Source organism: Neolamprologus brichardi, chromosome 20 (assembly GCF_056152115.1).
Source record: "Neolamprologus brichardi isolate AB-2024 chromosome 20, ASM5615211v1, whole genome shotgun sequence".
Taxonomy (NCBI): Eukaryota; Metazoa; Chordata; class Actinopteri; order Cichliformes; family Cichlidae; genus Neolamprologus; species Neolamprologus brichardi.
In genome coordinates this window covers 25738285-25764030 of record NC_142123.1, presented here as the reverse complement: position 1 = coordinate 25764030, position 25746 = coordinate 25738285, and the positions used below count along the sequence as shown (strand labels likewise).

At 42.0% G+C, this 25746-nt stretch overlaps 2 protein-coding genes across 2 annotated transcripts; one reads left to right on the top strand and one right to left on the bottom strand.

Moving 5' to 3' along the window:
- Positions 1-1432: 1432 nt before the first annotated feature.
- On the bottom strand, positions 1433-15457 carry LOC148096999 (uncharacterized). Its single transcript, XM_087833371.1, has 5 exons — positions 2806-15457; positions 2548-2660; positions 2187-2344; positions 1964-2096; positions 1433-1890 (listed from the first exon to the last, which is right to left on the bottom strand). Exon 1 carries the CDS (start codon positions 6666-6668, stop codon positions 3279-3281), a length of 3390 nt encoding a protein of 1129 aa, XP_087689497.1. The 5' UTR covers positions 6669-15457; the 3' UTR covers positions 1433-1890; positions 1964-2096; positions 2187-2344; positions 2548-2660; positions 2806-3278.
- Positions 13439-25451, top strand: LOC102783315 (N-fatty-acyl-amino acid synthase/hydrolase PM20D1.2-like). The gene is made up of 13 exons (XM_006794202.3): positions 13439-13701; positions 13783-13869; positions 22903-23138; positions 23225-23311; positions 23397-23530; positions 23609-23728; positions 23869-23944; positions 24025-24086; positions 24180-24258; positions 24358-24429; positions 24507-24672; positions 24779-24878; positions 25100-25451. The coding sequence occupies exons 1-13, from the start codon at positions 13482-13484 to the stop codon at positions 25227-25229; spliced, it is 1569 nt and encodes a 522-aa protein (XP_006794265.2). The 5' UTR covers positions 13439-13481; the 3' UTR covers positions 25230-25451.
- Positions 25452-25746: the final 295 nt, after the last annotated feature.

Below are 25746 nucleotides of genomic sequence, written 5' to 3'. Positions count from 1 at the left end.
GTATTTGGTCACCTCAAACAAGGAAAATCCCTGGCTCTCACAGACCTGTAACGTCTTCTGTAAGAAGCATTTCTGTCCCCCACTCGTTACCTGTATGAATGGCACCTGTTTGACCTCATCATCTGTATAAAAGACACCTGTCCACAGCCTCAACCAGTCAGACTCCAAACTCCGCCATGGCCAAGACCAAAGAGCTTTCGAAGGACACCAGGAAAAGAATTGTAGACCTGCACCAGACTGGGAAGAGTGAATCTACAATAGGCAAGCAGCTTGGTGTGAAAAAATCAACTGTAGGAGCAATCATCAGAAAATGGAAGACATACAAGACCACTGATAATCTCCCTCGATCTGGGGCTCCACGCAAGATCTCATCCCGTGGGGTCAAAATGATCATGAGAACGGTGAGCAAAGATCCCAGAACCACACGGGGGGACCTGGTGAATGACCTGCAGAGAGCTGGGACCAAAGTAACAAAGGTCACCATCAGTAGCACACTACAACGGCAGGGAATCAAATCCCGCAGTGCCAGACGTGTTCCGCTGCTGAAGCCAGTGCATGTCCAGGCCCGTCTGAAGTTTGCCAGAGAGCACATGGATGATACAGCAGAGGATTGGGAGAATGTCATGTGGTCAGATGAAACCAAAGTAGAACTTTTTGGTATAAACTCAACTCGTCGTGTTTGGAGGAAGAAGAATACTGAGTTGCATCCCAAGAACACCATACCTACTGTGAAGCTTGGGGGTGGAAACATCATGCTATGGGGCTGTTTTTCTGCCAAGGGGACAGGATGACTGATCCGTGTTAAGGACAGAATGAATGGGGCCAAGTATCGTGAGATTTTGAGCCAAAACCTCCTTCCATCAGTGAGAACTTTGAAAATGAAACGAGGCTGGGTCTTCCAACATGACAATGATCCAAAACACACCGCCCGGGCAACAAAGGAGTGGCTCCGTAAGAAGCATTTGAAAGTCCTGGAGTGGCCTAGCCAGTCTCCAGACCTCAACCCCATAGAAAATCTGTGGCGGGAGTTGAAAGTCCGTGTTGCTCGGCGACAGCCCCAAAACATCACTGCTCTTGAGAAGATCTGCATGGAGGAATGGGCCAAAATACCAGCTACTGTGTGTGCAAACCTGGTAAAGACCTATAGTAAACGTTTGACCTCTGTTATTGCCAACAAAGGTTATGTTACAAAGTATTGAGTTGTATTTTTGTTATTGACCAAATACTTATTTTCCACCCTGATTTACGAATAAATTCTTTAAAAATCCTACCATGTGAATTCATGGATTTTTTTTTCACATTCTGTCTCTCACAGTTGAAGTGTACCTCTGGTGCAAATTACTGACCTCTGTCATCATTTTAAGTGGGGGAACTTGCACAATCGGTGGCTGACTAAATACTTTTTTGCCCCACTGTATAAACATTTGGACTGATAAATTACTAATGCTGATATGAATTCAAAGCTGCGATAAAATACGTTTCCAACACTTCAATGTTAACAGCCCAAGTTTGTTCTCTATCCACATGCAAGATGAAAAAGTCACATGGAGTCCAAACAATAAAGTGACAGCTTTTCGCCCCTGTGAGATAGAGGTTGCCCTGGATCTGATGCCAGTAGTTGTGATTCTTTTTTAATACCAGGGAACCACTTGCCTCATCCAGCTGTAGGAAAAAGTCCTTACTTTCTGCAGCCTCCAATACAGTTTTGGTTCTGGCTGACCATGGGCATTTCACCTCAATGATGCACTCATTAGAGACAGTCCCATCTGGAGAACCACCAAGCAGGCCACTGTTAGATAAAAACAGTCCCCTCTCCTTGATAGCTGCACCAGTACAGTCAGTGTACAGCTGCTTGGCCTTTGGCTCATGAAGGATCCCCCAATCACATGCCTTTGGGGATGAAAATATAATTTAGTCATAAAGGAATTCTTAGATGCACAGACCCTTTTTACTAACAACTTACTTTAGATCCTTCTGTCAGGTTGTACTATCCAAGCAGAGTCTTAAATAAGGAAGGGGGGTATGAGCGCCGCTGGACTGCACTCAGGACCAAACCGAAGTTGCTGGCTGTGATTCTCTTCTTGCGATAGGCTGACCTTTTATAAAGAAACACAAATTAAGAGACACAGTTAACTAAAATTTCTTACTTAACACTTAACAGAATTCATTTCAAAGCACTTTCTTACCACAATGCATTCTTCGTTTGCCCAACTGTTGCTTCCTCGATCTGTTTCTTCTCTTCGTCAGACACAGCCAGTGATGCCAAGAGATAACGAGCCTTCTCTTCTGTTTGGGGAAATCCCAGGTTCCTAAGCACTTCATCAAATGTCTTGGCTGGTTTAGCCTAGATTTAAAGCAAAAGGATTTTAAAGGTTTTAATGGAACCAAGCAATTTTGACCACAGAATAGACAAAGTCAGGTACAGAGTATATAAAATACATGTAAAAAATAAAGTGGGGACAGTGGAAGCAAACAGTCTGATGTATGTAGTTTACAAGAGTTTACATACATGTACAATTTATACCACATGAGTAAATATCAAAGTACCTGGGAGCATTCAGGACTCAAAACCCACCCCATCCCAGTAAAACGCTGCAATTTCGATAGGGATGCCACTGCCCATTCCTTGTCCTCCTGGGAGACAGGTCTTTCGATTCCAGCTGAAAAATAAAATAAAAAATGCTTTTAGTAATCTAAATAAATAATAATTTTAGCATATAAAACACAATGCTTTTTAAAAAGTTAAGAAAATAATTATTATAATTATAATTAATTCAAAGAGCAAATTTTAAATAAATAACTGACCTTGTGTTGTTGATGGTGTCATCACAGACACTCTCTTGGCAGTAATTTCTTCTGCTTTGGATGATTTTACCCTCTTCCACACACATTCCACGTCAGTGCGAGACACATTCTTCTCCACCCAAATCAACAATGCTGCCGTATGATGGCACTTATCATTGCCAATCGGGCACTCACAGGAGCTAAACCTGATTGACTGACCCTCAACATGCACCTACATTGAAAGAAAGTTAATGCTTACCCTAAACATTCTAACAAACACTTGCAGCGCTGCTCTGTGTACTGGTACTAGGTTAACTAGGCTAATATAACTAGTACTAGGCTAACATTACTAACTCTCCAAAACCTCCATGTTATGTAGATTTTCATCTTCGTTTACTTCCACTGTTATAGCATTGCTGTACGTGTGTGTGCTTTATGAAATACATCAGAATACAGAATATCTCATGTTTAATCGTCGGCTAGCTAGCTTACTCCTAGCTCACCTCAACATTGTAAATCTTCTTTTTCATGGATGCCTGGACACTTCCCTTTATAATTCCGCCTGGGAGAACGGTTACACTGACCACTTTACTAGAGTTGAAGGAATTAAGACCCTTTTTAACCCTAATTGGTACTTCGCTAAAGAAGGAGGTAATCGTGAACAAAGTCACTGGCTCCGCCATCGTTGTTTCTTGAGGAGCACTTAGGCCCGGAAATACCAGCAACGTCATCCGTGACGTCTGACTGAACGACCGGATATGAACGGCCCGAGTAGTGAGGCACTTAAACAAAATGCCCCATTGCTTCTCCCTGCGTCTGCCTATCTTGATCCAGAAAGGACCAAAGCAGTCCATGCCAGTCAAATAGAAGGCAGGTTTGAACAGCCTGAGGCGGGCAGGCGGCAGGTCAGCCATTTGCTGGGAAGCTGGGTTTGCCCTCCACCTACGGCAATCCATGCAACTATGTTGGTGCTGCTTAACGGGCTCTCTACCTCGCAGGATCCATACAGTCCGCCGAAGCTCAGCGAATACTCTCTCTGGGCCAGGATGACCGAGACGTGCATCCACATCTTGAATAAGTAGTCTGGTATACACATGGGTGGGATCCAGGACCACAGGGTGTACAGCAGACAGATCAAGGCTCTCTGCTCGCCGCAGCCTGCCACCAACCCGGATCAGTCTATGATTGGCATCATTCTGCGGTGCTAGGCATAGCAGCCGACTGTTAGCCGGTATAGGTTTTCCTGCCAGTAGTATGTAGTAGTCCTCTGGGAAACAGTCCATCTGAATCTGTCTCAAGACCCGTTGCTCTGCCTCGGTGTAGGCCCCTGCAGTAGGTGAGTTACTCCCAGCTGGGTCACCCTGCATTGCTGCATTTTGAATCTCCTTAGCTGTGGCTTCTACTAATTCTGCCCATGTGTTGGACCGCTGGGCCTCTGGGGTTTGATTACCCGGGGTTGTGTTAGCCATATGGCATATGGCAGAGTGTTTTAGCTCGGTGCCATCCTCTGGGTCTGATGTACCCAACGATGGGCAGGAGGGCCACTGGTCAGGAGGTAGGAGGAGAAAATCTGGTCCTTGAGTCCACCTATTTGGGCTGGCCAGTTCAGTGAGACCTTTGCCCCTTGTGATGTCATCAGCTGGGTTTCTTGTAGAATCCACATATCGCCAGTCTTTGGGGTTAGTAAGCTCTTGAGTTTCTGTAATCCTGGTGCCAACAAACACCTTGAAATGGCAGGATGTGGAATGCAACCAGTTGAGGACAGTGGTTGAATCAGACCACAGCGTACATGTGGTCACCTTGAACGTTAGTTCTGTCTGAAATAGCTTTGCGAGCTGGACTCCAGTGAGTGCAGCGCAGAGTTCGAGTCTGGGAATAGATATCTGCTTCCTTGGAGCAACCTGTGATCTGGCCATGAGGAATGACAGCTGCGCATTACCATAATGATCTTCTGATCTCAGGTAAGCCACAGAGCCATAGGCTCGCTCTGATGCATCGCAAAAGATATGTACTTCTCTTGCAATGTCAGACTGATCCATGTGCGGCAGTGTGTAACATCGCGGCAATGTTAACTCTGATAAATGCACCAACTCCCCCTTCCATGTCTTCCACTGGTGCAGCAAATCATGAGGTAACTGGGGGTCATCCCAATCTCGATGCTTGTCCCAGAGTTGCTGTACAATAATCTTGGCCCTGGTGGTGAAGGGAATGATGAACACAAGTGGGTCGTACTGACTAGCCAGGGTTCGATATATGTTCCTCATAGTGGGCTCTCCATAGTCAATGGGTCGGTGCTTGAGGCTGAGGGTGTCTGTCTCACAGTTCCAGTTCAGTCCCAGGGTTGATTCATGCGTTTCTTGTCGGTCCCGTGACAGCCAGAGTTCCAGTTTGTCTGACCGTGCCTCGGATGGCAGATGACTAATCACTTCTGGCTTATTACTAGCCCACTGCCGAATTTCAAAGCCCCCGGAAGCCAGAAGCTTCCATAGTTTCTTGACCAACTCCTGGGCTTCTTCAATCGATGAAACACTCTGTAGACAGTTGTCCACATAGAAGCACCGTTCGATGGAGAACCTCACCTCCTCTCGTGGTTCACTATGCAGGAGGACATGCCGCTGTAGCGCAAAGGAGGCACAGCAGGGACTACATGTTGTCCCAAAGGGAAGGACTTGCCATTCATAGCTGTGAGGGGGCTCATCCCGATTCATATTGCGCCAAAGAAACCTCAGGAGCGGTTTGTCTTCCGGGAGTAGGCACACCTGGTGAAACATCCCTTTTATGTCACCACTGATGGCAATGCTGTGTTCTCTGAAGCGCAGGAGCACTCCAACCAGAGAAGGGCTCAGGACAGGGCCAGGCAATAGGGACTCGTTCAGGTTAAGTCCCTTGTGTCGAAAAGAGCAATTAAAGACCACTCTATTCTTGCCATTGTGTTGGACCATGTGATGAGGTATGTACCAACTCTCTTGGCTCTGAGAGGCAACTTCCGGTTGCAGTTTGGCTACAAACCCAGAGGTCACCAACCTTTCAATCTCGTCCATATATGCAGCAGCCCTAACCGGGTCTTTGCTCAGACGTCTCTCCATACTCCTCAGGCTGGGCAGTGTCGCTTCTTGGGTGGCCTGAAAAAGTGGTGCATCCTTCCTCCTCAATAAGGGTGTGGCATACCTGAGCACTCCCTTAACATCCATGCGCCTTGTTCTGGCCTCCAATATCTGAAGGGCTTCATGATCCTCCCTCGACCTTGTCACCTCCTCTTCACTTTTATATGGTAGAACATCCACTTGCCACAGCTTCTCCACATTCCTCTGGAGTTCAACAGATAGGGGGCTGCAGGAGGTATACAGACACTGTTGAGACTCTAACTGTGACTCAAGCGACTTTGCAGGCCCTTGCAGAGTCCATCCCAGTCGGGTTCGCATCGCAACTGGCCCTCCTGGTGATCCAAAGTGCACAGGCTCTATAGGGTTTATGAGATGTGGGTGATCAGCCCCAATTAGCAACAGGGGTGAAACTCTGCTGAAGGTTTGTAGGGGCAAGTCCTTCAGATGTCTGTACCTTCTCTTGAGCATGGTAACTGGATATGAATGCTCAGCTAAGCCAAGCCGCTGGGCAGTGAAGGCATTAGCTATGTGGAAGGATTTCTGGGGCTGCATGATAGGGGACAGTGTGAATGAAACACAGGCGCCATGTAACGTTTGGATATCCTGACGGATAGTTCTCAAGGCGAGGTCTTCAGTTGTGCCTGTTAGGCCCAGTTGCTGAGCTGCAGAGGAGAGCAGCATGGTGCGGTCAGAGCCATCATCCAAGATGGCATAAGTGTCCAGAGTTTTGTCACCATTTCTCAGGAGAACTCTAATCACTTTAAGCAGAACATGTTTCATCTAGTTTCAAATGATCCATCAGTATCTGAAACTTGAAAAGCTCTGTCCCGTCCAGTGGCAGCAGTTTGTCAAGTGTGATCTTTAACCGTGCAAACTCGCTTGGGTCCTTCTTAATGAGATCAGGAATACTTGGAGTTGGACCCCTGTATGTTTTCTCTTGTGCCATAACATGTGGTGGCTGGTAGGCTGGGGATGGATGAGGTTTATATTGCAATGATGTAGTGATAGATCTTGGTACCTCGGTTACGGGCTGCTGGCTCCAGATGTTGGTGGGGGCTTGACTCTGGAAACTGGGATAAGCCCTAACAGAAAACTGCTCCTGCCAAGGAGGCTTCAAATGTTGCTGAATGTTAGGTGGATGTTCAAACTGAAAGGAAGGTGTACTGTTGGGGAATGGCGGGGTCGGCCGACTAGCTGTCAGTGCCTGCTCCTTTAAGAGCTGTAGTTCACCCATCATCCTATCCAATGTATCAATCATTGTAGTATCCTTGGGTGGAATACTCTGAGCTGTTGGTGGGCGAAAGTATGGCCTTTGGTATTCTTGTTGAGCATGGATGTCCTGCCTATTGTCATACTGCGGCCATGGACTCATTCGTGCATCTATTCTATGTGTATGGGAACTAATTGTGGGGACACTGATGGGCTGCATACGTTGGTGGGTGATCTCTGGTCCCGTTGCTCTGACAGGTAACCACCTCTGTCTGGTTCACGTGTTTGGGTGTAAGGCTGAGGTCTGCCATTCATACCATACTGCAAACCCGAAACCGCAGACATTTCCCATGGTCGATGGAAAGGAGAAGGAGGCTGATGGTTCAGGCCATCCCTACTGGACACATGCTGCCGCATATCCTGCAGATCATTCGGAGAAGCGGTCCATTCATCCACGGTGTGTTCCCATCCAGGCTGACTTGTTGGGCTAGACGAGCGGGAGGTCTGTACAGACACTGCCGATGGCATGTACTGCTTTCGCTCTTCTAGCCCGGGTGCATACTGTGCTGTGTACGAGTGACGGTAGGATGTCATGTCTCGTTGGTGGCCCACCAAGCTCACCTCATAGTCTGCAAGGTAGGGGGGAGGTTGTACTTGGCGCCGTGGGCGAGTTGATTCTGAGACATCTTCACTGGAGAAGAAACTAGGCTGCATCTTTTGGATCCAAGGAAAGCACCATCCGGCTCGAAGGACCAATGTTAATTTGGGTTGAACCCAGGACTGTATAGGCGTTGGCTGATTAGCAGTGGTGTTCACCTTGGGGTGTCGGTCAGAACACACAGGACACACAGATAAAGGTTATACCATCTTTACTGTGATTCCTCAGCTTAACAGCACAGTACAGCAACAAAGTAATGCAACCGCAGGCTTACAGAGTGGTGAGGGGTATGGGTGTGTGGTCTGTGAACAGAACATATACAGAATACTGAATGTAATAAACATCTAAGTCATGAATTATGATTCATTAGCGTTCTTCGAATCTAACCAGAACTACAAATGGGAATTCCTATATGAACATCTACATGCACCAGTTTCATACACTACTCCCAAACCCTTACAGTACATGACATTGATTGCCAATACACCCAACAACAATATATCACAAACACCAAAATCGTTTAGCTTACAGCTAGCAGGTATGTAGCATAACAGGTAGCATTAGTAGCATGAACTAGCCACATAGCGAACAGGTCGATACACATTGCACTTCTACATCCACTAAATGTCTAATTGGCATAAAAGACTAAAACTGTCCTTTCCAGGCAGGGCTCCACGTCTACTCACAGTTCTTTAGCGACGCACACAACTCACACCGTGTGTAGACATCCCCTGCTGAGTCAGTCTGCCAGATGGCTCTTGCTATGTGTTAGCTCCAACTCTGATCACTGGAACATGTGCTCAATAGTGCAACTGTGCTCTCTTGCCACAAGGGGGCTCCCCCACACAGCTGACAGCCTTTCCAACAGTCACTGTACTTACATGCATTTTTAAAAAATGTTTGAAATGTATTTCAATAAAGTGTTTGCTTTGTATTTTGCAATTATTTTTCTACTAAAAATCTAAGCGCCTTTTTATACTGCAAAACAAGCCTTTGCTGCACGTCGTGAGGGAGATTGAATGCAAGCTTTGTATATTCTTTCTTCCCCGAATGGTGATGGTGATTTAACTAAAACTGAAATAAGCTCTTAAAACTGCTCTCTACATAATGTAGGCATGACTGTCCTTGTCTGCCAGCAGGTGGCTCTAATGCAAATTCATACGGTGGCCCTGAGAGGCCAAACGGACTGCAACTTCAGAAAACGCTTGCAAAAAGAAAAATGCTGCAAAAAGAAAAACACCTGCAAAAAGAAAAACACTTGCAAAAAGAAAAATGCTGCAAAAAGAAAAACACTTGCAAAAAGAAAAATGCTGCAAAAAGAAAAATGCTGAAACAAGGAAAAACACTTGCAAAAAGAAAAATGCTGCAAAAAGAAAAACACCTGCAAAAAGAAAAATGCTGCAAAAAGAAAAAAGCTGCAAAAAGAAAAATGCTACAAAAAGAAAAATGCTTCAAAAAGAAAAACGCTGCAAAAGCACACACAACACAATGGAAATGTTTCTGGGGAGACAATAACCAGACGGACCAGTTTCACGAACCAAAACATGTATGTATGGCTGTATCCCAATTCAGGGGCTGTGTCCCAATTCAGGGTCTGCCGCCTTAACGGTCCTCAAGGGCCGCGTACTCAAAGACTTTTGGGAACTGAACAGTCATTTAAGATTAGCTAGTAAATAACAATTAGCTAATGTTGTTCATGAGACTAAAGTCATCTCACTTTGGTAATGTAAATATAATATGGCCTATATTATATTAATCATTATTAGTTATTACAGCAGTGAACATGAACTCTGTGCTAAACACTGAGCTTCAGTAAAGATTCAAGTTGCATTTATTCATATTTCCTATCACCTTAAATCTTCACTTAAAGACAAGTATCTGTGACAGTGTATATATAGATGTATTATATATAAGAGACAAATATTGTTCTTTTAATATGTTGGCATTACTAAATTTGGCTCAATGCTTCTATATATGTGTAAAAAGCAAATGTACGAGCTGTGATAACTGTTTCTGATAGAATGAAGAGTAGACTGATATATGAAATATTCCTTTATTGGGTGAGAAAATCAGACCATGTCATAACTGCTTTAAGTCATACAGAATAGATATCAGAGCCTTAAACAGGCTGACTTCTGCTAAATGGGCCAAACTGGGCAGAAAGTATACAAACACGTAACATCCTTATAGAATATGATGTAACACTATAGATCAACTTACCTCAGAATATATAAAGCATATAAACAATTACAGCAATATAATGCAACAAACATAGCAGTGCTACTAAATACTGACTCCAAAATACTCAAAGCTTCATAGAACTGAAACAAACATTTATTTTTAGGTCCATTCTGCTGCTGATACATACTTTAGGTTTCTGAATATTAAACGTGTTTCTCCCTTTCATAGTGTGTAACTTGAAGGCCCCGAGTACTTTCTCCCACACTGAAAACACTGGAATGATCAAATTATTTGAACATTACCTAATAAGACTGATTGAGGACAGACAATTAGTTATAACTTTCCTAGCAGTCCTTCACAAACAGGGAACAGTCTGTCTATTCTCTCCATCTGTCAGCTGCTGCTGGCTCTTCCTCCGCCTCTTCATCACACACTGCTGAGTTTGTCCTGGTGGATCATCAGGGGTGCAAAGCCTCACAGATGATGTGCAGCAGTGGGTCCCTCAGTCTGTCCTCACTCTGGACACTTGCAGTTGTCACACATGGAAATCAAATATGTGATAAGCTGCAGGATTCAAACACAAGTGTAACTTAAAAATACATGTTCATACTTTTATTACACAATCAGAGAGAAAGAAAAAGAGAGAGAGTGCAGGACAGCCAGACAGGTGACAGTCTCAGGTGTATACACTGCTACAAAACAGCACAAGAGAAGGAGGATTTAGTGTTTGTGTTATTACGAGTGCTAAACAAGAAGAGTTCCCAGATGGTACAGTGGACACATGTGTGACTGCTGTGATTAAAGCATCTTTCTTTCAGCTTAACGAGTGAACCGTCAGCTCGTTCAAACACACGTTAAAGTCCGTTTGGCTCGACACCACCGAACAGAGGCAGCAATATAACATAGCTAACATTAACAGTGCAGTGAATCCTGCTGGTGCCGTGATATTCAGGACTGCAAACCGAGCAGCATCACTGACTTACAGCTTGTTGTGTTTGTGAATATATGACTGACTTTAATTATCCACAAAATCATCAGATTCTCTGTAAGATGTTGACTATCTAACGGCGTATAAAGTAAAGGCTTTAAAACAAAGTAAATGCTGAAAGTACAAACATCGCTAATGTCACATAACTTTGCCGACATGTGGCCAACAGTAATGTTTTAATGTTCTTCATTATTAAACAGTTGCACATAAATAAGTGACATAATATTCAGAACTTACTTTTGAAAATTTACTCTTTGGCCGCTCCGCTTCCACTTCTTTGAAGTGTCTCCCAGTCCCAGTGCACTTGTTAGCATTTTTTGGTTCGTGCAACTGGTCCATCCGGTTATTGTCTCCCCAGAAACATTTTCGTTGTGTTGTGTGTGCTTTTGCAGCGTTTTTCTTTTTGCAGCATTTTTCTTTTTGCAGCATTTTTCTTTTTGCAAGTGTTTTTATTTTTGCAGGTGTTTTTCTTTTTGCAGCATTTTTCTTTTTGCAAGTGTTTTCTGAAGTTGCAGTCCGTTTGGCCTCTCAGGGCCACCGTAAATTCAGCCTGCAGTCACAGTTGACGAGTTCTGCTGCAGTGTTGCCAACTTAGCGATTTTGTCGCTATATTTAGCGAGTTTTTAGACCCCCTTAGCGACTTTTTTCCCCTAAAAAGCGAGTAGCGACAAATCTGGCGACTTCTTCTGGTGTTATTGGAGCCTTGTTTATGACTTTTGGACGTGAAAACGCGTATCGCTCTTACTCTCAATAAGCAACGGGTGCTGCCATGGGCACCTTCCCCATGCCAAAGCGCTCACAGGCGAAGGATAGTCCTCCCCCAGCTGCTATCAGGGCAGGAGACGTTCAAACCTATGCGTTCAAACTGCAAATGAATCGCGCATGAACAAAGCCGCTGCTCCCGCACTGACTGTAACGCAGTCAGTTCTTTTACTGTTATGTTACTGTTATGTTGTTTTGTGGACCACAAGGTTTTAAAATACTTAAAAACACAGACACACACACACACACACAAAGTAACTCCACCAGAGTGCCTATTTCGGGTCACTTTTGCTGATCCAAGCCCGGATAAAGGAGCAGGGTTGGAATTGTGACATTAAAAAAAACAATAATTGCTAAAAGATATAAATTATAAATGGATTTAAGACGTTTTTTACTGACATTGTCTCTCTTCCACGATGTTATTTCTCTCTCCAACAGCGTAGGTTACAATTACATTAGCATGACCAATTATGCAAGTCATTTAGCGACTTCTAGCGACTTTTATGACAGCCAATAGCGATTTTCCTTACTGTGGAGTTGGCAACTAGTGATGGGATTTCCGGCTCTTTTTAGAGATCCGGCTCTTTCGATTCGACTCACTAAAAAGAGCCGACTCTTTCGGCTCCGAACCGGATCTTCAGGTTGTTTTGTTGCTTTAATTAATTTATTATTAACAATAATATAAAATTATGCACAAAAGGAATTACTAACGTAAAAAAAGTGGTTTTATTTATATATGTTTATATATAAATATATGCGGTGGCCCCTAGAGACAAAACACGTACAAACTCCAAAACACATTTCAAGCATGAACTGAACTTCCAAAGCAGAGCTACTAGATCACTTAAATTACACAATTGAAAGCATGTGTGTATTGTTTGTGTATTTATACACAGGCACTCCGGTCGTTGGTACTTGCTGGCTTGTGTAGCCACTAGGTAACAAAAGCTCAACACTGCGCCCAGCATCCTGGAGCACTTGTCTTTTGTACGTGTTTTGAGTTTTTATGTGCTTCTGAGTTTTTATGTGCTTCAGAGTTTGTACGTGTTTTGGAGTTTGTATGTGTTTTGGAGTTTGTACGTGGTTTTACATGTTTTGGAGTTTGTACGTGCTTCAGGGTTTGTACGTGCTTCAGAGTTCGTACGTGATTTGAAGTTTGTATATGCTTTGTCTCTAGGGGCCACCATAAATATACTTTTATTTATTCACTCCACATAAAATGTAATAAATAAATCATATAATACAAAAATCAACTATTCACATTTCAACTTTCAACTATTTTAATTTTCAGCTTTTTCCTTTTACAAATTTAAAGTGAAACAACACAAAACACTGCAAACCACAACACAATTAAATATAAATTAAAATATGAAAACAAAAAGAACATGCATATTCTCTGTCATATGGACCTGCATGAATAAACTTTCTGAATCCTTTATCATCTGCAACTGAAAATAGTTGTGGACGATTACTATACCTTTCTAATGTGAGGTTGTTGTCCCTGGCTCTCTTTCTCTCCCTCTGGCTCTGGTCCTGTGCTACTGAGTGTAACTACCGCCCCTCCCCCCTCTGCCCAGCGTAAAGCACAAGGCTCCTGAGTGAAGCAGAAAAAAAGTGCGAGAGAGAGGCTGAGAGAAAAAAAAACAAAAAACAAAAAAAAACCACCTGAAGGCTTGCGATAAGGAGCCGGCTGGCATCATTCACGTCAAAGACCCGGCTCTAAGAGCCATTTCGTTCGCGAACGACCCATCACTATTGGCAGCACTGTTCTGCTGTAAACACAACAACCGTTACAATGACTGAGTCGGGTTCAAAGTTAAGAATATTTAAGTTTTTAAAGATAATTATTAGCAGCTTGCTTATTACAGTCCTGCTGTTATTTACAATAGCTGCTATCAGGACTCTTTCACTGGACGTTAACGCCGGACTTCAACTCGCACACTGGGAAAAGACGAATAACAAATCGCTCGTCATTGACCACCATCAGAGAGAGGAGCTCCTAGCAAATTTTAAAGGTATTCGGAGTCGTGTTGTAGTGGATGTAGATGGAGGTAGAGACACTTCTGTTTGGTAACAATTTGTCTCTATTTGTCCAGAGGCAATCCGCATCCCCACCGTGTCATTCTCAAAAACAGAAAGCAACACCACTGCGCTGCTTGAATTTGACAGATTCCTCCGAAAAGGTAAACCTGCCAGTAAAACGTGCTTAAAGTAACTTTATTTTATATACAGTGTTGGGAAGGTTACTTTTAAAATGTATTCCATTACAGATTACAGAATACATTCCCCAAAATGTATTCTGTGACGTATTACGTTACGTTACTTAATCAGAGTAACGTATTCTGAATACTTTGGATTACTTAATATATTATCATGCTGTTTACAACTACGTGAATGTACTATTGCTGTGATTTATTACTGTTACTGAAGGTCCGCGGCTCCGAACCGTAGTAAAGGGACCTCTGGCTAATACGGTGGGTTCTGTGTCGGCCGAAAAATAGCTTTACTTTGTTGGCTGGGTCAACTTTGCCTGCGAGAGAAAGAGAGAGGTGTTGAAAGGCTGCTCCAACGGAACTTATTGTTTTTGGAGGAAAACAGGAACACAGTGTGCAGCCGAGTCTTAATAGCTTACTTACAACTGGGCTGTCAGGCACTCTTCTTGGCTGCAGTGGTTATTATTATATTTACATGCTTCCAGCTCCCGTTTTTGCTCTATGACAGCTCGTACTTTTCCTTTTTCTCCCTCCCTCGCTCACATAACGGGTATGGCAGTCCATTCTCTCTGCAGCACGGACTACACTGCCTATGATGGTACATTCTTTAGAGCTATACCTGTAGCATACCACCTTAGCACAACAACAAGAAAAAGGCCTCTCTCACCCAGGAAACACGCAGAGAGAGAGAGAGTCACCCTGTAACCATGGCAACCGTAACGCTGCTGCCTGGAACAACAGAACATAGCTGTCAAACAAAACCCTAACAGTCCTGACCCGCGACAATATGAAACAGGGAAGTACCGCCGTGTAATCCACTTATTTCAACAAAGTAACTGTATTCTAAATACCACCTTTTTAAACGGTAACTGTAACGGAATACAGCTACTCATATTTTGTATTTTAAATACGTAACGGCGGTACATGTATTCCGTTACTCCCCAACACTGTGCTCAACGTGGAACTAGCTGATGGCTGTGGACGCTTGCACGCATGATTTGATCGGTCAGTTGTAGCAAACTCTAAACGTTAATGTAGTTTTTGTATGTCAAACTTGTATAGCGCTAATAAATGGATACAGACGCAGTTAGTGTTTGCTGTGCAGATGTACTTTGTTCCGTACACCTTATTCAGAATTGACCTTTACACGTCTTGCTGAGCCAAGGTATGTGGAAACGTTACACCGAGATGCATGTGGTTCAAAACACTCAAGTCACATCACTCATGACCCTTTGTCGACTAAGAGCACCTGGCTGCAGCCACTGTGGAGCTAACAGTCTAAAAAACTCTAAAATTAAGGAATTATTCACTAACGCTTTCCCCCCATATAGATCAAATCCAAATTCTATTTCATAACCGTTCTCCTGCGATCAAAAGAAAGAAATCAGAGCAAATTACCTAAAACTTCCCATTCCTTCAAAAGCTAAGGAGATCCATTATGAAATACTCTCAGGCGTTTACCCTTCCAAAGAATTTCTCAGACATCGTTTTCCTATTGATAATAAGTCTTGTTCTTTCTGTAATGGGAATATTGATTCGACAGAACTTTTATTTTACGAATGTACAGTGGGGCAAAAAAGTATTTAGTCAGCCACCGATTGTGCAAGTTCCCCCACTTAAAATGATGACAGAGGTCAGTAATTTGCACCAGAGGTACACTTCAACTGTGAGAGACAGAATGTGAAAAAAAAATCCATGAATTCACATGGTAGGATTTGTAAAGAATTTATTCGTAAATCAGGGTGGAAAATAAGTATTTGGTCAATAACAAAAATACAACTCAATACTTTGTAACATAACCTTTGTTGGCAATAACAGAGGTCAAACGTTTACTATAGGTCTTTACCAGGTTTGCACACACAGTAGCTGGTATTTTGGCCCATTCCTCCATGCAGATCTTCTCAAGAGCAGTGATGTTTTGGGGCTGTCGCTGAGCAACACGGACTTTCAACTCCCGCCACAGATTTTCTATGGGGTTGAGGTCTGGAGACTGGCTAGGCCACTCCAGGACTTTCAAATGCTTCTTACGGAGCCACTCCTTTGTTGCCCGGACGGTGTGTTTTGGATCATTGTCATGTTGGAAGACCCAGCCTCATTTCATCTTCAAAGTTCTCACTGATGGAAGGAGGTTTTGGCTCAAAATCTCACGATACTTGGCCCCATTCATTCTGTCCTTAACACGGATCAGTCGTCCTGTCCCCTTGGCAGAAAAACAGCCCCATAGCATGATGTTTCCACCCCCATGCTTCACAGTAGGTATGGTGTTCTTGGGATGCAACTCAGTATTCTTCTTCCTCCAAACACGACGAGTTGAGTTTATACCAAAAAGTTCTACTTTGGTTTCATCTGACCACATGACATTCTCCCAATCCTCTGCTGTATCATCCATGTGCTCTCTGGCAAACTTCAGACGGGCCTGGACATGCACTGGCTTCAGCAGCGGAACACGTCTGGCACTGCGGGATTTGATTCCCTGCCGTTGTAGTGTGTTACTGATGGTGACCTTTGTTACTTTGGTCCCAGCTCTCTGCAGGTCATTCACCAGGTCCCCCCGTGTGGTTCTGGGATCTTTGCTCACCGTTCTCATGATCATTTTGACCCCACGGGATGAGATCTTGCGTGGAGCCCCAGATCGAGGGAGATTATCAGTGGTCTTGTATGTCTTCCATTTTCTGATGATTGCTCCCACAGTTGATTTTTTCACACCAAGCTGCTTGCCTATTGTAGATTCACTCTTCCCAGTCTGGTGCAGGTCTACAATTCTTTTCCTGGTGTCCTTCGAAAGCTCTTTGGTCTTGGCCATGGCGGAGTTTGGAGTCTGACTGGTTGAGGCTGTGGACAGGTGTCTTTTATACAGATGATGAGGTCAAACAGGTGCCATTCATACAGGTAACGAGTGGGGGACAGAAAAGCTTCTTACAGAAGACGTTACAGGTCTGTGAGAGCCAGGGATTTTCCTTGTTTGAGGTGACCAAATACTTATTTTCCACCCTGATTTACGAATAAATTCTTTACAAATCCTACCATGTGAATTCATGGATTTTTTTTTCACATTCTGTCTCTCACAGTTGAAGTGTACCTCTGGTGCAAATTACTGACCTCTGTCATCATTTTAAGTGGGGGAACTTGCACAATCGGTGGCTGACTAAATACTTTTTTGCCCCACTGTATATACTGTAAATCCCCGTGGGACGATGGTTTTTCCCAAAGATTCCAAACTTACTTGAATTTTCTAAAAATGATATTATTCTTGAATCTCTAAGAAAAGAAAAGAAACTTGAAAATGTCTTAAATGTGATAATTATTATGGGTTCATTCATAAATGTCGATTTCTGAAAACTAAGCCATCCTTTTTCACTTTTCACGAAGAACTCTGCCTCTTCTTCTCATCTGTAAAGTTTATGGACAAAAAACAAGCTGTGGATCTGCATCACATGGTTAATGAACTAAAGCTTTTAGAAAACCCCTAGGTTATAATTGTATTTTTTGTCTTTTAATTTAATTTTTATTAAATTTACTTATTTATTTCTTTAGTTACTTATGTTTATATTATTTTCATTATCTGTCTTTTATATTTTGAAATACAGGCTGTTCTGGTATTATCTCAAGTTGGAAAAAGTCTCTAAAATGTTGCCATATTTGTTGTACTTGTTACATTTGTTTAATTAATAAAAAACAAACAAACAAAAAAATTGTGGAGCTCCACAGTAACCGGAAACACGTGACCTCCACAGTAACCAGAAACAGGTGACTTCAAATTTGAACACAGTTACGTTGCACAAGCTGTGTCTCAATATGTGTGCTTTTGTGTACACAGTACATATAAAAAGTTTGAAATATTACTCTTTCTGGGTCACAAAATTAACCTTTAGGACATTTTCAGGTGAGAATGTAGCTGTGTAAACTTCAAATATCTGCTCGATTTATCAAGACATCACACATTTGCCAAAGTGGGAAGACGTTTTCTGAGATGTCTGTTACCCATCAGCTTGATAGCTGACCTGGGAGGTCAAGGCTCACTAGACCGAGTGAGAACAGCGGACATCATTTTCAAACCCCTCCTGTGGTCTTTCGCTACTCAGGTTAAACATGATATATAAGTCAATTAGATAATTTAAAAATTTCATTGTTTGGTTTTTTTCAGTGTTTCATTTGTTCCTGAGCAAATCAGTTTGGCTCAGATTAAAGTTAAGCTTTATAGCAGGACTGTTTTATTTAATACTGAAGTCTTAGTTGTAGAGCTGCCAGTATACTTTAAATTTCACCCGTTATACCGCCTGATGTAAAATGTTCTGTTCTTTTTTAAACAGCTGACTCTGAATTAAATATAACATTAAAAATATTTAAATTCAAGAGTTAACGTTTTCACTGGGAGCAAAAACAACATGTTAATGCGTGGAGATCCTGACGGCTGCTCCAAAAGTGATCCGATTATATTTTAAATATTTGTTCAATTCTGTTCAAAAAACCCCAGCTGTCTATTGTAAGGGTCAGTGTCTATTAAAATAAATATAAAAGTGTTCTAACATCTCACCTCTTTCTTATTATTCAGGCATACATGTATACTATTTTTATTAATAGAGAGATTAAGCTTGTGTTTTCATACATGCAGTAATTGTGCTTAACTGTATGAATCTCTTTAGACATTATGGAACAGATCATACATAAAAGCGAATTTTGCCAGAGTGCTTAAAATACTTTTTAAAAATTATCTTTAAAAAACAAAAAAAGAGAGATGATCAAAAACATAATGTGTAATTTCCATTGTAAATATTAATCACAGTTAAATTAAGAGGGGATGGCAGTAAAAACTCCGGAACGGTGATGTCATCAAGTATCCTGCTGTTCCAATAGACTATGTGCACCTTAGCATATACTACTTCCGGTGGGGAAACTCCTGTAGGGCGCTTCGTTTCCGGTGTGATATTCGCATCTTGTTTATGGTTGGGTTTTCCAAAAAAAGTCAAGCGGCGATTTACATTTCTCAAGGTGTCTTGGGCATTTACTGAATATATCTGTAGATGATGTTCATCGACTTGTCGATATTTTTCCCTCGCGCCTCAGAGCAAAAGAGAAGGGATTGAAATTTCTCAGGATTTGTATATAGAGTTCCCTCGTTTATCGCGGGTGTTGTTCTAAAAATAACCAGCGATAGGTGAAATCTGCGAAGTAGCCAGCTTTATTTTTTACAATTTTTAAAGATGTTGTAAGGCTGTAAAACCCATCACTACACACTTTATACACTTTTCTCAGAAAGGCATGAACAGTTTCACACTTTTCTCTCTTGTTTAAACTCTCAAAGCTCAAACCTTCGTGCACGGCACGGAGGAGATCGACAATGATCTACAGCCGATCGGGACGAAGAACACAATGTGCTTTAAAAAAAAAGCATGCAAAATTGCACTAAAAGAATCCGCGAAACAGCGAGGTTGCAAAAGGTGAACCGCGTTATAGCGAGGGACCACTGTAATTGTAAGTAATAAGTCACAACATACCCTTCGTAAATACTAATATATACAGACCCTTACCTGCAATCATTCATGTATTTTTTTTTATATCCTGTGGCTTTTTTTCACGGTTTGTTGACATGCTGTGTAGGTGTGTACTGATATCAACATAACGGGGAAACATCTGGCTTTGACTATTGTTCACCTGTAGTTTGAATGAAAGTCCGGACTCACGTACTTTAGAATTGAGAAACGTCCTTTGTTTTTGTGTTGTGTCCCGTATTGCAAAATGTTGGACGTGTTTCTACCTAGTCTGGAAGTCATGGGTTTCAGGTTACTGTTGAGGTCATGTGTTTCCAGTTATTGTAGAGCTCCACAGTGGCTGCAGTGAGACCCTTCGCTTTGTCGATATAAGACAGGCTACAGGCCATCTTGAAGGGCTGCTGGACTGACAGCCAATTGGTTCATTCTTATTACTGACACTAAATTACCCAAACATTATCTTAGTCCAACCAGTCCCTCAACAATATTCCACCTTGTAGAACATAATTAAATATGGAAGAAGCGTTGATACAGATGGACATACAAAAAGAAATAAAAATGTGGAACTGAAAAGCTAAGTGAGAAAAAGAAAAAGAACTTGAAAACAGATGCAACAAAATGGATGGGGTAGCTGTAGCTCAGGTGGCAGAGCAGGTCAGCCACTAATCAGAAGGGCCCCAGGGCACTGATAGAGCTTTACAGCACTGATAGAGCTTTACAGTACGCTTTACTTAGTCTTTAGGGACGCTAAAGACTAAGTAATAATAAAGCGCTATACAAATGCAGGCCATTTACCATAGCAGCAGCTAATCTAAAGTCCTTGCAGTCACAAGAGGCGGCTGTTGCTAGAACAAGCCAAGAAAAGTGCAGCAAGAGTGGACCTCTTCTTGATGTACTCATGGATTGTTGTTGTTTCATCCTGGATGGTTGTTCTGACACTCATTTGTCCGCGGCATCCTTCCTTCCACTTAGCTTAGCCTGAGGTTGCTGAACTTTGGGTGAAACCCTCCATGGCAAGGAACTTCCTTGTCTTGATGTCAGTAGCTTCTATTTCCTCCTTTGGCCAGCTGATTATCTCAGAATGGTATCTCACAATTGGCAGGACGTGTATAATAAAGTATAGGGCTGATACTTTATTGATTTTTCTTCCCAGTCCAGGCCTGCCCAAAGGTGTTCTATTTGGTTGGAAGAAGGTCTTCCATCTTGGACTTGCTCATCCATGACTTTATGGGTCTTTGCGCACTGGTGTGCAGTCATGTTGAAACAGGAAAGGGCCATCTCCCTGTTGGGAGCACAAGTGTTCCTTTCACTTAAACTAAGGGACCGAGCCCAACTCCTGAAAATGCCTCTACCAAACTTTACTCTTGGTTTGTGTCAGTCAGACAAGTACCATTCTCCTGGCAACTGTCAAAGCCAGATTCCGACACATCAAATTCACCAGGGAGGATGTGAAAAGTGGCAGGTTAGTCTTCTTAGACTGTGAGATTTCCATCAGTAATGGGGAACATCTAAAAGCTGATGTGTACCTGAAACCTACACATATGGATCAGTATTTAATGTTTGACTCTCATCATCCACTGGAGCACAAACTGGGTGTCATCAGGACGCTACAACACAGAGCGAACACCATCCTCACAGATTCAGCAGTCAGGGAAGCAGAACAACATCACATCAAGAAGGCTCTGAGTAACTGTGGTTATCCCAGCTTGACTTTTGTCAAAGCTGGGAAGGCGCCTAAAGAAAGCACCAGCTGATCCAGGAGAGAAGGACAAGCGCTGCCTAAGCAAAAACCTGTAGTGATCCCGTACGTGTCAGGAGTACAGTTGAGACACATTTTTTCTAAACACCACGTCTCTGTGGCTTTTAAACCCCAAAACACGCTGTGCCAAAAATTGGTCCACCCCAAGGATCGGGTCCCCCGACACAAACAGAGTAACATAGTGTTAAGTGCCAGGAGGATTGCCAGGATTTATACATCAGGGAAACCAAACAACCTCTGGTGAAGCGGATGGCACAACACAGAAGAGCCACCTCTTCAGACCAGGACTCTGCAGTCTATTTACACCTACTGGCCAGTGGACACTCTTTCAATGATGAGGATGTACACATCCTAGACAGGGAGGAACGCTGGTTTGAGTGCGGAGTCAAAGGAGCCATTTATGTGAAAAGGGAAAGACCATCTCTGAATCGCGGAGGGGGCTTAAGAGTACACCTTTCACCATTTTACAATGCTGTGACTGCAGCCATTCCCCAACTCTTTGTGAATGGTATTCATGGCCATTGATCAGTGGTCTTTGATCAGTGGTTGTTGATCAATGGTCATGAGAATTTGCATAATTATGATGAAGGTGACCTCCCAGCCCATTATTCCTTCAGTGGGCTGGTTTCAGTCATTATGCAAATGTACTGTTTACAAGATTGGGGAAACCTGCAGTCATCCAAGTGACTTCTTCAGTCTCAGCTGAGTGACGAAACGTTTCTCCCACTGAAAACGCTACGTCCAGATGAACAGAATCAACTTTTGGAGGCTCAGCATCTGCTGTTCACATGACTGTGGAATATTTAGTAGCAAGGACATTTCACGACTGAACTTGCACTGGAATTCACTGAGGTCTTGAGATCAACTCATTCTTTCACAAATGTTTGTAGAAGAAATCTGCATGTCTAGGTGCTTGATTGATTCCATAGCCACAGGTGCATAAAACCTGCGGCCATGGAATTGATTGGAAGACCTGAATTTAATGATTTGGATGGTTGATTTTTGACTTTTGGCAATATAGTGTATTTTGATGCCAAGTCATGTAAGGAAAAGAAGCTGACTCTGCCCCAAAACAATTGAAAAACTAATATTTTCAAATAAAAGTCCTTACTTATAAGAATTGCAGATGTTGCTGCTTGGTCTTCACTTGTTTAAGTGGAAAACTGCCAGTTTTTTCTGTGTGGGAAAATGCTAGTAAATCACAAGTTTCTGAAATACTTCGACCAACCCATCGGAAACCAATAACAATTCTGGGTTCAAAGTCACATTTATTTCCCCCATTTTAATGCTCACTTTGAACTTTAGGAGGCCATCTTGACCATGTCTAGATACCTGAATGCACTGACTCGGTTGCATGTGATTAGCTGATTAGATATTTGTTTTAATGACTAGCTAAACAGGTGCACCTAGTAAAGTAACCAGTGATTGCATTTGTAAAGCATTTGCTGCAATTTTCATAGCCTCCTCTATCAGTTGTTTTATCTCACTTGTGAAATGAAACTTTCTATAGTTCAATTTTAGCAGGTGACAGCTTGCGACAGTTTCTAAAATGCGATAGTGCGATAGTGATTTTATTTACCATATATCACCACTTGCTTGAAGCTGGAACTTTTTGTAGTTGAATTTTTACTATAAACAACAAATCAATAAGTCATAATCATGAAAAAGTTATCATAAATAAGACATGAAAGATAGGATGAATTTAAGATAAGAATTGCTCTTTCAGCTTGTTTTTAATTTTTTTGTTTTTGTCAGCCTTCCCTACAGTTTTCTCTTCTAGCTTGGTTCATCATGAATTGGTGGCAAACTACAGCCACTTGTTTTGGGTGAAAGGATCACAGCCCAAACTGGTTCCATACATGCTGCTGGCCCACATTGATGTAGTACCTGCTTCAGAGTCAGATGGTTGGGAAGCGCCGCCATTTTCTGCAAAGGAGATCGATGGCTTCATCTACGGCAGAGGAACCATAGATGACAAAAACAATCTAATGGTGTGAAAACATATTACTTTTGTGTGAGCTTACTTTTAAACAGACTTGAGGTATATTTGACTAAACTGCTGATTTATTTCTTCTAGGGAATACTTCAGGCGCTGGAGTACTTGCTGTTAAAGGGCTATGCTCCACGCAGGGGATTTTACATCGGTCTTGGTCATGATGAAGAAGTATGTTAACAGTTCCACAAACTTAAATGGGATTGGAAATATCACATTTTAATGGCTGTGCTCTTCAAAATCTCTTTTTTTTAAGATTGGTGGTCTCAATGGAGCGATGAACATAGTGCGTGTTCTGAAACAACGTGGTGTCCAGCTGTTGTTTGTCATGGATGAGGGCCTGACTATATATGATGGAATCATTCCTGGTCTTGAAGGACCTGCTGCTCTGTAAGAACCTGCCTGTGTTGTATTGTGCACTTCTGTTGATCACATCTTATGTGTATGTGTACGATTTATGATTTGCAGAATCGAGTTAAGTGAAAAAGGCCATGCTGTTATAAAGCTTAGTGTGTCTGTGGCCCCTGGTCACTCCTCGATGCCTCCCAGGGAAACTAGCATTGGGATCTTAGCCACAGCAGTCAAAAGGTGAGAGGAACATTGTTTTTTAAACTATAATGAGTTCTGTTTAGCTTCTCTGTTCATATGTTTCACTGCCTTGCATAATTTTACTACCCCGTGTTTAAAAAGCTAGTATAAAAGATTTAACTGTGATCCTGTTTCCTCAGACTAGAGGACAACCCAATGCCGAGGTTATTTGGTTATGGCCCTGAAGGTGACACCTTTGAGCATCTGGCCCACAAGGTAGGGTAATCTAAATACTTCTTTACTAGTAGTATACTCATGTACTCATTCTTTACCAACTACTAATTCTTTGCCTTCAGTTCAGTTTACCACTAAAGTTCATAATGTCGAATTTGTGGCTCTTCTCTCCGCTCGTTAGCAGGTAATAACTGCTAAATATCATTTAAATATAAATTCAAATGTCATGTTTTCTTGTGATTGGTTCCAGTGAAATAGACCAGTTTTTATGTTTCAGGATACTTGAAAGAAAACCAGTATCTAATGCATTTGTAAGGACTACCACAGCAGTCACCTTTTTTAATGCAGGAGTAAAGGTGCAGTGATTATTTTAAATTGAATGTAATTCACAAGAAGTAAGATTTTAAGCCTGTTACTTTTCTTTGTAAAAATTCAATATCTCCTTCCCACTGCAGATAAATGTTATTCCTTCCCTTGCTGAAGCTTATGTAAATCTACGAATTCACTCAGCGCAGTCGGTGCAAGAGGTAGAGTCCTTTTTGAGAATGAATGCCTTACTATGTACACTTTGACATGAATATGAGATGTGTGCTGTCTTTTTTAGGTACTGGACATCATCAAGGATACGGTGGGCGACCAGCGAGTGAAGGTAGAACTTGTTTATGGATTTGACCCTCTACCCATCAGCGGTGCTGATGACAAGGCCTTTGGCTTCCAAATTATTAAGAAAACGGTGTTGGACTTGTTTCCAACAGTTACAGTTGCTCCAGGTAGGGTTCATACAGATTTGTAGACATTTTTATGAATTAGCTGGAAGCATTTTAAAGCATCTTTTGGGACATTATAAGTAATTTAATATCATATTTAAATGTGCAGGTATCTGTAATGGAAACACAGACAGTCGACACTTCGTCGACCTGACCAAAAATATTTATCGGTTTTCCCCGGCTTGGTTTAAGCCAGGTGACCCTGAGAGGTGAGAATTCAGCAGTTTTTAATACTGTCAAAATAGAGTTTCACCAAAAATGTCTGCAGACCTCAATTTAAAATTGAACAAATACAGTAAGAAGAATTCCACGTGCAGTGATTATTTCTGAACTCTAGAAACAGATCACGCAGCATGAATAGAAGAGGGGAATATATAAAATACTTTCTTGTTCCAGGTACCATGAATCCTTTTTTTCCTTTGTTTCTCAGATTCCATGGCATCAATGAAAGGATTTCCACTAAGAACTACGAGGAGATGGTCGTTTTTTACTTCAATTTGATCCAGAACTGTGACATTAGGAAGCTCCCTGAGCCCCACAGCTCTGTCCATGAACTCTAAGCAATTGACAACATTGGTGATAAGATAAACACATGAATAGCATACAAAATGCATTGATATTGCACTAAATAACTTTTGCATTATAGAATCAGAAACTACAATTTTGCTAATTTCAAAGTGGGATGTACTTTTATCTTTTCTGTGGACTACTGACTCTTTTCAGTGATATGTGACTAGATAGAGCACTGACCTTTCTGCAGTAAAATCACTGTGAATTGGCTAGAATCTAGAATTTTGCATTCAAGATTAAGTTTTGGTACTATATGCAGACTGATGTACTATTTTTTTCTGAACTCTATGGTGGTATAATATGATTCAATTAACCAATTATTATATATGTTTTATTGTGGGACACTGATAGTAGTGCAGTCATAAAGATACATGTTTTTTTTCTGATTTGGAGTGCTCATAATGAATGGTACAAAGGACAGCACTACCTACAGGGATGCTTAACTTGAATCAAACACTGGACTACATGTTCAAAGAATGCTGTTTTACTGGCTGACTTATTAAAAAT

Coding starts and splice junctions, on each gene's coding strand:
- LOC102783315 (XM_006794202.3), top strand. CDS start 13,482: ATGACTGAGTCGGGTTCAAAGTTAAGAATATTTAAGTTTTTAAAGATA. Junction 23,312..23,396: donor GTCTTGGTCATGATGAAGAA/GTATGTTAACAG, acceptor CTTTTTTTTAAG/ATTGGTGGTCTCAATGGAGC. Junction 23,531..23,608: donor CTTGAAGGACCTGCTGCTCT/GTAAGAACCTGC, acceptor TATGATTTGCAG/AATCGAGTTAAGTGAAAAAG.
- LOC148096999 (XM_087833371.1), bottom strand. CDS start 6,668: ATGAAACATGTTCTGCTTAAAGTGATTAGAGTTCTCCTGAGAAATGGT.